Below are 12,391 nucleotides of genomic sequence, written 5' to 3'. Positions count from 1 at the left end.
TCGTTAGCGCCGTGAGAAAGCGAGGGGGCGGCCCCGGAGCCCAAAGAAGAAAAAACAAAAAAAAGAGGAGAAAATGCAAGTCCGAGACTCCAACACGGTTGCTTGGAAACAAAGACAGTCGCCGCACACGCGCGCGGGAAGGCAGGTGCACCGCCGCGCCGACGGAGCCCCTTCGCGGCGCAGCTCCGGGCGGGTTCCAGGGACGGGCATCCCGGTGGGGGGGTTGGGGGTTGGGGCCGGCGTCTCTCTGAAAGTTAGTTGGGTGTAAAGCCGTGAGGCATTTCGTAGGCGCTCGTTTCGTAGGCACTCGGAACGCCGAGACCAAGACCGCAAAGCCAAAGTAAAAACGGGCAAATTCGGGGGCCCGATTTTAACCAAACCGCGCCGGGACGACTGGGATGGCGGCCGCCAGAGGACGATTGAATTAAAAAGGTCCCTCGATGACCCCAAGTTTGTTGGTGCTGTTCACATCTTAAAACCATGAAGCAGTGTCACGGTGGAGCACCTGGGGGCCACTGTACCGAGGCATTAAAGGAAAACTGGAACATTACGTTTATGTTCTATTTTTTTTTTTTACCTAAACCTTATTTTTCCACCCTTGGGAGTCAACCAGGGAGGGACTGGCATCCCAATCTTCTAAATCGTTCCAGTATGACCAAGGTGTGGTACAATGGGGCAATCGTGACCATGTTCATCAGATTCCCAATGTTAAAAAAAATATATTAAAAAAAGAGTTCTCCAAGAACGATTTCAATTTTGACAAAAAACAAACCAAAAAAAATAAAAACCTAGTTATGCCTTTGTGCGAAAGGAGCAGAGGTGGAAAATCAGAAAGTTCGGAAAGTTAAAAAATAAAACAAATCCACTCCGGGATTTAGAGTCAACCCAGAGGTGGGGTCAGCTGGAGCCAAAACATGGAAACATGACCTTTGACCTTCTGGACCTGGATTTTTCCACTTTTCGTGAAAAGAAGATAAAAGCAGTTCAGATCAGCGCGGGATTGGATAAAGGACTTCCGGCGGTGAGGAAAGCCAGCCACCACCTTATGAGGGCAATTAGACGAGAGAATATTTCGTGAGGCGGGACGACGTTCTTTTAGAATAATTTCTGCGATGAAATAAATGTTTACGGTGAAGCGGCAGGTTTGCAGAACTTGCCTCGTTGGACGAAGCTCGATCACGATGTTCATTTTTGCCACCGCCCTTACGAATTTCAGAGCAGCACTCGTCACTCAAACAGTGGAATCATGGGATGAATGGGGTCAGGGACGTAAAGGTGTAAAGGATGTTATCGGGCGGCATCAGCCGGGATTTAAAACTGGGATTTTTTTTATTTTATTTTATTTTTTTTTACCCCCGACACCCGGAAGACCCCCGTGTCGAAGACCCTTTTTCTTTGTGTCCGAATTTTAATCTGCAACGCGTTCATTTTACTGTTATGTTTCAAATCGCTTTTCGGTTCTGCTCTCCTTTCAGTGTTTCTTGGGTTATGCTGTAAAATGCCATTCTGCGCTGAGACGGACTCCTGATAAACTCGCCGGTCGGGTCTTAACTCGCGGCGATGGGTTGAATGTAAATCACCGTTTACCACCTGACTGTTCAACTGAATGTCATTATCACAATAACCTATTGTTTGATTGAACTGTGGGATGGGTATCAAATTTGTGATGGTGAATAGGTGGCGATATTCAACGTTTTTACTGCACAGGGGGAATTTATTGGGAAGCGATTACATAGTTCTATATTTATTGCATGCTTTTTTTCATTTGTACACGTGAAGGTTCTGCGGATGTAGTGTGTGTGTGTGTGTGTGTGTGTGGGTGTGTGGGTGTGTGTGGGCGGGTGGTTGAGTGTGTGCGTGACGCATGTGTTGCTTGTATGCCATGCGGAGATGCCCACTATTTATTTTTAATGTTAATACACATGACTGTATTTTGTCAAGTAATTCAATATCGCAATAAAAAAATTGCAATATCAGTTCACGATGTTGTTTCCTCCACTCTGGTGTTGCAGTCACGTTATGGTTCCATGCCGTCCCAAATGTCACCACTAGGGGCCAGCAGATCTCTGCAAAGCGCCTCAGTGAACGCTTCACTCTTGTAATGTGTAATGTTCCAAAGACTTAAAATAATCATATTATTATCTTTTTATATAATATAATTTAAAATAATAAATATATAAAATAAATATTATAAATACATTTAAATTGTGAATAAATACATAATATAATATTTTGTCTCATAATATAAATGTTATAATCTAGTCTATAATCCAGTCTGCTGCTTTGATAAAATAGATAGACAGATCAAGTTCATGTTGAAACCTTAGATTTACTCTTGTTTTATTAGATAAACGTCATCTAGTAACAGCTTGTGCACATTTTGCAAAGTAAATTGTCTCCAATCCTATGTCACAGTTGGAAAAAAAAAAGTAAAAAAATAAAAGCTACTGGCGTCCAGATAAAGAAACAATAACAAGCAAAAACAATGTCACGCTGTTATGTTTATATAATTATTCGACAAGATTGCTCTCCAACATATTATAGTGAAAAATGTATTAAAAAATAAAACTTATTCCACGCACCACCAACCATTTCCTTAAAACACTGTATATATTTGAACTGTAATGACATGAAACCATTTCTTTATAGATTCTCATCGCCTCCCACCGAAAAAAAAAAGGAATTTGACCATTTTTGGGGGATTTGGTGTTCCTACTTGACGCCTCCCCCCAGTTTGTCCAGCACCCTGAGGCCTTTCTCCAGGTACTCGTCGCGGCTCAGCCAGAAGGAGTCCTTGTCCTTCATGATGTTGGCAAGCACGGCGCCGCCCAGGAACACCATGTGCTTACGCCGCGGAGGGTCCTCGATGCGGATCTTAAACTTCTGCATGGGGAGAGCGAAGGAAGACGGAGGGAGGGAGAGAGAGAAAGAGAGAGAGAGAGAGAGAGAGAGAGAGAGATAGAGAGAGAGGGAGAAGGAAAAACAAAACACCAGCCGCGGATGTGAACATGTCTGTGCAGAGGCATAAAAATTCTAGGTTCAGAAAGTCAAAAATGTTTAATCATGCAATTGTGTCAAATGGAAACAACCTTAATGTTTCTATAATGGAAATATACATGTAAGGATCACTGTCATAATTTATGACAAATAATTGGAATTATCATTTTGTTTCGTCAGTTATCATTTCGCCTCTACGTCTGGGACATTTGCATTTCAGCGCTTCCTCAAAAATGGAAGATGAAGTCAGAAATAAACTGCAATTTAGGGTTTGTTTAGTAAATGTGTAAACAGCTTGAGAATCGTACACAGTGCTCCTTTAACTGTTGGGGACCATCTGTCTGTTATCTACTATTATTATTATTATTATTATTATTATTATTATTATTATTATTATTATTACAGGGCTCTGTGGAATACTCGATTCTGATTGGTCGACAGCAGCAATCAACGGTCAATTATTTCTTAATAATGAGCAGTGATCTGTTAATAATGACCACTTCTCTGCCTGGTTTTCACGTCCCTCATGTCACGCTGCCTACAAGACGTACTCGTTATAAAGCCATTTAAAAATCAATACTTTTATTTGGTAGGCAGCCGTGTAATAAGCGGGTTAATGTGCAGCTGGTCGGTCATTATCCAAAAATAACCCCCTTCCGAGTGAAACAAGACCCTGATCACCGTGTCCCTGGGGGTTATTTTACAGATAATGACCGGCTGGCTGTATATCATCCCTTACTTAAAATGTCCTCTATTCAGTTTGACAAATATTAGGCATGAAAAGGTTTTGTTTGGTCAACTGTCAAAAACGGAGGGGGCCGCCACTTATAGCAGAATAACCCCCTTCAGGATGACACAGAGACCCCGAGCGCCCTGTCCCCGGGGGGGCTATTTTGCCGATCGCGGCCACTCCTCTTACCGAGAGCTTCTGGACGTCTCCGTTCAGCACCCTCTCCAGGTAGAGCTGCTTGATTTCCCTCTCCAGACGGGACGGGAGGCCGGGGTACATCGTGGTCCCCCCTGACAGCACGATGTGCTTATAGAAGTCTGCCCTGTGGGGGCAGATGAGGATAATTTTCAATTTTACAATGTTTTGGGGGTGACCACTGGTGCTTTCATAGGATATTTACACACAAGGAATATGAAAAACAATCATTAGTAAATGTTGCTATAATGATCATTGATTAGAAAATCCAGAACAGTCTGTGAAACATTTAAATATATAGTTATATTGCGAAATCCAAAACACCACAAAATATCTCGCCCCAAATCACAATTTCGACATTATGATCATGAAAAGCACTAAAGACTCAAAGGATTGGGTTGCGGACCTGAGGTCGATGTCAGCCGCCTGGATGGTGTTGAACAGCAGCTCGGCCACGCCGTCCCCCTCCACGTTGATGAGATGGGGCTGGAAGAGGGCCTCGGGGGCCCCGAACCTCTCGCCGCCCACCTTCACCTGCTGGCCGTCAGGGAGCTGTACCGGAAAAGGAGAAATAACCGGGGGAAAAAAAAAATCACATTTTAATTCCTGATGGCGGTTCTAAATCCCCCCTCCAATAGATAAAACAGAACAGGCCCTCTAGTGGGCGCCAAGGGTATCGCAGACGATTTTGTATAATACTGATAATTTATATATATATATATATATATATACACACACACACTTTATTTATTTATTTATTTATTTATTTTTAATCAAAAAAAAAATTTAAGTAATTTGAAACAAGTGATTGTTGTTTTTTGGCCTCGTTGATAAACATAGTGATAAGCTCATTTTAGTTGGACGGATGCGTGGTGAGCCGTGGTATTTTTTTCCCTATTTTTTTTCAAGTGGGTTCAATTGTGGGAATAGCTGAGTTAGATCGTTGGTTCGGGGGTCACGAGAACACGGTGACACGTTCCCGTTTTCAATTAAATCTTTCTGTCCAAACGTATATAAAGGAAGGTTTCCATTGCCTTTCACGCTGACCAAACTGCTCTGAACTGGACCGGAGCTCTCGCAGTTTTCTGGGTGGTGGGCGGGCGGGTGTGTTCAGGGTGGAAAGGTTTGCAGGCCTCGTGTCCCGGCCCCCGAAAAGTACTCGCCGTGTAGGACTCTACCAGCACCGTGGTCTCGGTGGCCAGATGCTGCTCTTGCTCGATGTTGTAGGCGACGTAGCACAGCTTCTCCTTCAGCATGCGGACCGTCTCGAAGTCGGCGGTGTGGTTGAAGGCGTAGCCCCTGAGCAGCAGGAGCTGGAGCGCAGCGGGAAAAACCGAGGACAAGGACGGGGATGTGAATGTTTTGGAAAAAAAACACCCTGAATAGTCTGGAGACCTAATAGACCATGCAAACGCCCATATCTTCAAAACCCCCCCGCACCTTTATGAGGTAGCGCGTGATGTCACGCCCTGCGATGTCCAGCCGGCGGGTGAGGTGCGGCAGGGAGAAGCCCTCGTAGACGGGGCAGATGTGGGTGACCCCGTCGCCCGAGTCCAACACCACGCCGGTCAGCAGCCCTGTCCACACCCACATCCACCCAACACACTGTAAGGAGCCGTTCAAACAGGCTGACATCTCACAAACATGGCAACCCATGCCGACCCCACCCATAATAACGGAATGAATGGAAAAACGTGAGCCTCCATGGAGGCAGGGGCGGCGAACCTGAGAACTATCATTATTTACCTTGGTTTTAAGAAATAATATAACGATAACAATTGAAGGTTGCTCATTTATAATTTGAGGGCGTGGAGGAAGGTGGAGAAGCTGACCCTGGGCGTAGAGCGTGAGAACGGCTTGGATGGCCACGTAGATGCCCTGGAACTGGTAGGTCTCGAACATCACCTCCGTGATCTTCTGCCGGTTCTTGGTGGGGTTCATCGGGGGCTCAGTCAGAAGAACCTTGTAGATGGGTGGGATTTAGGAAATACCCTCTCGTTACGGAGTAATATTTGAGAAATATGACGTTTTTAAGATCATTACATCTGCAATATACCACTTTTTTGAGATGTTTATGTGACCAGTGAGACTCTATAGCGATACATTGTGATTGTGCATTTCTACATACAATATTGCACTTTAAAGGTTTTTCAGGCTGAGAAATTAACTCTTTTGCCATAATCTATTATTCATTTTTTATTTATTTTATTAATAGAAAATGTATTTCATATTGTCTTATATAATTTAAAAAAAAATTAATAGTATAGTTTTTTTTTATGAAAAATAGATAAATAAAAATAACAACTATTATAATGTAAATTTTAATATAAATAATGTCAATAACAATATCATTTTTAAATGTGTGGTTTCACGCTGGCAAATGATTTCTTATTTACAGAGCTGCTTACCACAATTTCACTCTTTCTTTGAGGAGAATCTTCCCTGTAGTCTCTCGCTCAACATTTTCAAATTGCAAAACAAACAAACCTGCTCCGCACACAACCACAGTCCCTTGTTTGAATTGGGGGTTAACTCAGACGGCGTGCACCTTGCAGTCCGGGGGGTTGATGTCGAGCCGGTCGGGGCCAAAGGTGTGGTCCCACAGGTGGAGCATGTCCTCCCAGGAGCGCACCATGCCGTTGTCCATGGGGTAGGACAGCTCCAGCATGGAGCGGCACTCGCTGGCCTCCTCCCCCACCATCAGGTCCTGGAGGGCGGGTAAAAAAAAGCACCTTAGTGGCCCTTCTAATTCTTCCAAATTTCAACAAGTGCATTTTCATTTGATCCTGTTAGCCACTATAAACACCCGAAACATGGAGATTATTTTTATTATCTTTATTATTATTGTTATCATCATCATGGCCTACTGATAGTGATGCAAGACTTGCAAATGATTGATTCATGGCGAACAAATCTTTTAAATGATTCCAGAGTCGGGAGTCACGTCCTGCCTCACTCAGCGTGCGTTACACCGACGGAACCACGGGAAAAACGCGAAACGACTCTTTGTACTGAGTGTGTGTCCTTAAGTTGGTGCAGCCTTGCAATTTTGATCTTGCAACGCAAGAGCTAGTTTCCCATTATTTCCGTATTTTCAGTGGAATTTGAAACATGCCGCGGCACAGAGTTGTAAAACGCTGGGTTTGGACACAGTATTGACTGCTTAGCCATACATTTTGCTTTGTTTTGCCTATAATGTTCAGGGTTTTTTTTTAACGCTGTCATTGATGAGGTGTTAATTCAATGATATGTTTTAGCCTCAAGGTCATCGTTGGCGTTATTGTACCGAGCTGCATTATATTCAGAGGTGTTTCAAATATTCTGTACCCCTCATGTATGTCAGTAGGGAGGAAAAAAAAAGAAACCTCTCAATATAATGTAGTTCAGTACATATTTAACCATGAGCTCGGCCATAACCATATAAAATAATTTACACATTTCTGTCTCTATTATCTACACACACACACACACACACACACACACACACACACACACACACTTATTTATATATATTTTTTTACCTATTTGTCCTACAACATGAAGGTTTCAGATAAAACGCAGCCTTCAGGATTATTGCACGAGGTCAGCAGTTCCTCTAGACTTAGCTGAGTCTTAGAACGGCAGCAGGTGTCAAGACAGCTTTTCTCCTGACTCTAAGACACTTTAATGCATACAAGCTGAGGGGTGGAGGTCCAGGTGGAGGTTAAAGGGGCAGCGGGATTTGGCCTCATCTCTGGTTATGTATGCTCCGACCTTCCTGCGCTGGATCCACTCGGACCTGAGCCGCAGGTGTCATGTCTCCTGTCTCTTGTCTGTCTGAGCTTCCTCTCCGTCCTCGCGGTTCACGAAGATGTTGTTCCTAATTCGGCAGGATCTCCGCGTGACTTCAGACAGTTCGGACATAAAACCTACTAAACCTACCTTAAGCTAGCCTTCTCTCTCTCTCTCTCTCTCTCTCTCTCTCTCTCTCTCTCTCTCTCTCTCTCCCTCTCTCTCTCTCTCTCTCTCTCTCTCCCTCTCAGAATATTTCCAAAAATGTTCTGAATATTTCTGAAATGTTTGCGGAACGTTTGGATTGTGCGCCAACCCCGGTTTTACTAATGGAGAACTTAGAGTTCTTAGTATGCCTTACTTGCCTACTATATTACTACTATACTACAACTATACTACTACTACTATACTACTATACTACTGCTATACTACTAGTACTATATCACTACTACTATACTCCTACTACTGTATACTACTATATTACTACTACTACTACTACTATATTACTACAATACTACCATACGACTACTATACTACTACTACTATACTATAAGTACTATACTACTCTCTCTCTCTCTCCCCCAAAGGAGGTAAACTGTACAAAGGAGGAAGTCTGGGCTACAAAGGGAGTAGTCCTTATACTGAACAGCGGTCTCAAACCTGGTGAAGACATTAACAGATCCCTGCGTACCCAGTTATCTCTGAGGAGAGATGTCTATACTCTGTACTGACCTTTGTTTTCCTGTGGTTTGTCTCTATTTTTGTTGTTTTTTGGTTCCTTCGTTATCAAGTTTCTGCTGCTGTGACATGACTTACTGAAAATAAAGGAACCTTAAAAGTCAAGTCAAAGTCTGTCTCCCTCTCCCTCTCTCCCTCTCTCTCTCTCTCACAACGTTTGGGTTGTGCCCCGACCCTGGTTTTACTTGTGGAGAACTTAAGAGTTCTTACTATGCCTTAAGCTTCACTGAATAAAGCCTGAAAAGCCCCTTTAAACCAAACCAAGGCTTGACTTGGCCCCGACAGGCTGTGATTGGGCCACCCGGGCACCCATCCTAAGGCCCCCGGGTTAATACAGCAGCGAGCTGATTTGCTGACAGGGAACAGAGGCGGGGACGGGCCCACAGCAAAATCCCCGACGCCACCTGATGCGTGGCTTGGGAGCGGATGATCCAAATAAGCCATCCTCGCGGTGCTGTCGGAGCGTCATCAGGGCGTGGCGCCCCCTCACCCAGCCGTGCGAAGTGTAACAGGGTCAACTGCAACACGCGGATGCACCGGATCTGGCGGGCCCCCCCAGCGCCCGCCGGACCATTCCGGCAGCCGCAAACGGCGCCCCGGCCGTGCAGGGAGGCGTGGGTGATGGGTGCCCGTGTGGGCCAATCACAGCCTGAACCGGAGTTGGGAAAGGAAGCTGAACCCCGCCAGGCCCACCTTGATCTCGATGTTTCCCACTTTGGTGGTGGAGCGGATGATGGGCCGTCCCACCAAGGCGGGGAAGATGTGCTCCGGGAAGTTGGAGCCGGCGAAGCCACACTTTACGAACTGCAAGACAGGAGATCAGAAATTGGAGGGATTAGACATCTTTGGTCTCGGCGCGCGGGAGCGTTTGGGTCGAATCTGAATCTGAATAGTGTGTGAACGTATTTACTTTGTGAATAATCTTTTTTTTTTTTCATACAAAAAATAACTTCTCATTTTAACTTAACTTTTTTTTTCTTGATTTGGTATTTTACTGCAACATGTATTTGTATACATTCAGATATCTACAGTTTATTCATAATATTCAGAGGTTTTTAGTGTCTTTTGTGAGTTTATTGTCTAGATCAGTGGTTGCCAAACATGTTTTGTAGTGTAATAAATACAAACGTAGTGTAGTCCTTTAAGATCTCACCCCCTTCACTGGCAGTGGGAGAAAAAAAACGGAAAACTAACACAAATTATGTACTGTATGTGTAATTACCCCCCCCCCCCCAAAAGAGTATCCCTGCAGTACCCCAACGTACCCCTATGGGTACAAGTGCATCCATCTGAGAAACACTGGTCTATAGACTTGTTGTTATTGACATGCATAATTTTTTTCAGGTACAATGCATGAATATCCCTGACATTTAAACACGCTTTGAAAGGAAGAATCACAGTCACAAACACCACCGGAATAAGTTAGTTAGTTAGTCAGTTAGTCAGTTAGTTAGTTAGCTAGTTAGTTATTTAGTCCATTAGTTTGTTAGTTCGTCTGTTGGTTACTCGGTTAGTTAGTTAGTCTAAAGACTATTTCTTATGTATTTATTATGTAATAAGATGAGATAAGATACAACTCCCCGGGCGCGTCCACGTACGCTGCCCACTGCTCCTGGCTGTGCCACCGGAGGAAGGACAAGCCAAGATGGGTCAAATGCAGAGGATCCATTTCACCGGCCACCATCAAAAGCATGTGCATGTGTGTGTGTGTGTGTGCAAGCATGTGTTGTAGTGTGGTGTGTTGCGTGACGACTGTTTGTTTTTGTTGTTGTTTGTTTAACTTTATGAATACCTGTGGGGAAATTAAGGTGTCACAGCAGCAATAAATAAATAATACTTGTAAATTTTATATATTATATATATATATATATAAAATAGATAAAACATATTAAAATGTATATCCAAAAAATATATTTAAAAAATACAAATGTTAATATTAATATTATATTATAAACAATAACTATAATCATGGAAATATAATATAATCATAAAAATGTATAATATTATTTTATAAATTGGTATAAATTTCAATATAATTTCAATTGAAAATGTAAATATTATTATTATAATTATTATATTATTATTATTCTTGTTATTATTATTATTCTAATAATAATAATTATTATTATTCTTGTTATTATTATTATTATTATTATTATTCTTGTTATTATTATTATTCTAATAATAATAATTATTATTATTATTATTGTTATTATTATTATTATTATTATTATTAATATTATTATTGTTATATTTCTCTTTCTTTCAGCGTGACGCGTTGCAGCAGAACGAGCTGTTCTCTGCCGTGTCGGAACAGGCACATCCAGCTGCTGACGCGCTCCACGGCCCGGGGGCTGCTCCGTGCATTCCACGGACGGGGCGGAGCGGCTTCCCCGACCCGGGCCGCGCGGTCCGCCCGCGGATCCAAACGTGCAACACGCTCCAAACGGACGCCTTTTTTTTTTTTTTTTTTTTTTGTATCTACTATCGTGTTGATTTTAAAGGAGCCCGAGACGCGCGGGCGGCGCGGGCGGCGCGGGCGGCGCGGGCGGCGGTGGAACCGCTGCGCTGAGCTCACTTCCTGCTTTTGGTCCAATCGCGTGCGAGCCCGAGGCACTCGCGACCATGTATGGCTGTGTCGAAAAAAACCAAAAAGAGGTAGAAAGACGTTCTGACAAGTCCAGGCACAGGTGGGGAATGGGAGCGCTCTGTGCGTGCCGATTCACACCCTCTGCTCCCAGAAACACAACTAAATACTCCGACAAACGCTGCATGAATAATACTCCAAGCACATTTTACTTTTTAAACTTTTAAAACTTTGCTCTAAATGCAGTAATTGTCCAATAAATAAAACAGGAAAGCATCGTTCAGGCACAATGCATGAAGATCCCTGACATTTCAAGATTCAAGATTTTTTATTTGTCACATACATATACATACTTTCATACATATATGCAGTGAAATGTAATGTACATTTAAACACGTTTTAATCACAAACGCCATCCTAATAAGTTAGCTGGTTCGTGAGTCGGTTAGTTAGTTGGTTAGTTGGTTAGTTAGTGCTGTATTTCGAATTGGGAGAAGACCAGTAAACTCACTCCAGTGCCATTGTCACAGACCACCACCTTCCTCCCCTCGCTGTCCATGGTCTGTCGGGGTGATCTTGTACTATATCCCTATTTAAATGATATGTATTTTCTATTCGATACAAGGATCCAGTCAAACATCCGCTTTTACACTGCAGAACACACAGCAGCATCTGCGGCAATGCTCGGCGCTTTGGAAGTGGGCGCGGCCTCAGAGGAGCCGTCCTCCCCAACGCCTCGCGGCGTCACCCAGGTGAGCTCGGAGGTAGTGTCATGTCGAGATTTTATTTATATTTTCTTTATTTATGCATTTGTTTAATGAAATTATTACTGTCATATTATGGTACAATTTCATTCAATAACAAAATAATTACCTAACAATTTGTTTTTCAGGTTATACAAATTATAGGATGGATATTTGTTTTTATAAGATAATGTAATAAATAAAAACTAGGCATTCCCTAACTGAGCTCCGCAGCGCCTTATGGGTCGGTGAAGGAGTTGCAGGTAATTTTGAGGAAAAAAAAAAAAATTATATGTACATATTTTGTTTGGTTGTTTTATATTCAGTTCATACATTTCTTAACCCAATATAAGAACTCACCCTCACTATAGAGGTACATTTTATTCTATTTTAAGATTTTGTTAAAATCGGTGACAAACCGACTAACTGTGCTTTCCGATAATTGACAAGAAGGACAACCGGCTGGAATAAAAATAGCTTTATTTACATGAGTCATCAAGAAAACACATCTCCCTCCGCGAAAAATACATTTTCCTAGCGATGACGGGTGCGTGGCGGTCAGACAGGAAGCAGTAACAGGCCTTGCATGTGTCATTCCAAAGACACAAACGTAGATGAGCGGGTCTCGTA

The 12,391-nt window shown here is 43.0% G+C and overlaps 1 protein-coding gene across 1 annotated transcript; it reads right to left on the bottom strand.

Moving 5' to 3' along the window:
- Nucleotides 1–2,323: 2,323 nt before the first annotated feature.
- LOC307247489 (actin-related protein 2-B) lies at nucleotides 2,324–11,666 on the bottom strand. The gene is made up of 9 exons (XM_080023642.1): nucleotides 11,530–11,666; nucleotides 9,125–9,235; nucleotides 6,471–6,629; nucleotides 5,755–5,884; nucleotides 5,363–5,499; nucleotides 5,086–5,235; nucleotides 4,329–4,474; nucleotides 3,917–4,049; nucleotides 2,324–2,883 (listed from the first exon to the last, which is right to left on the bottom strand). The coding sequence occupies exons 1-9, from the start codon at nucleotides 11,575–11,577 to the stop codon at nucleotides 2,713–2,715; spliced, it is 1,185 nt and encodes a 394-aa protein (XP_079879768.1). The 5' UTR covers nucleotides 11,578–11,666; the 3' UTR covers nucleotides 2,324–2,712.
- Nucleotides 11,667–12,391: the final 725 nt, after the last annotated feature.

The sequence above is a fragment of the Zeus faber genome (genome assembly GCF_960531495.2).
Source record: "Zeus faber genome assembly, chromosome: 22".
NCBI lineage: Eukaryota > Metazoa > Chordata > Actinopteri > Zeiformes > Zeidae > Zeus > Zeus faber.
The sequence above is the reverse complement of the archived record's forward strand: the minus strand, read 5'-3'. Positions and strand labels throughout refer to the sequence as shown.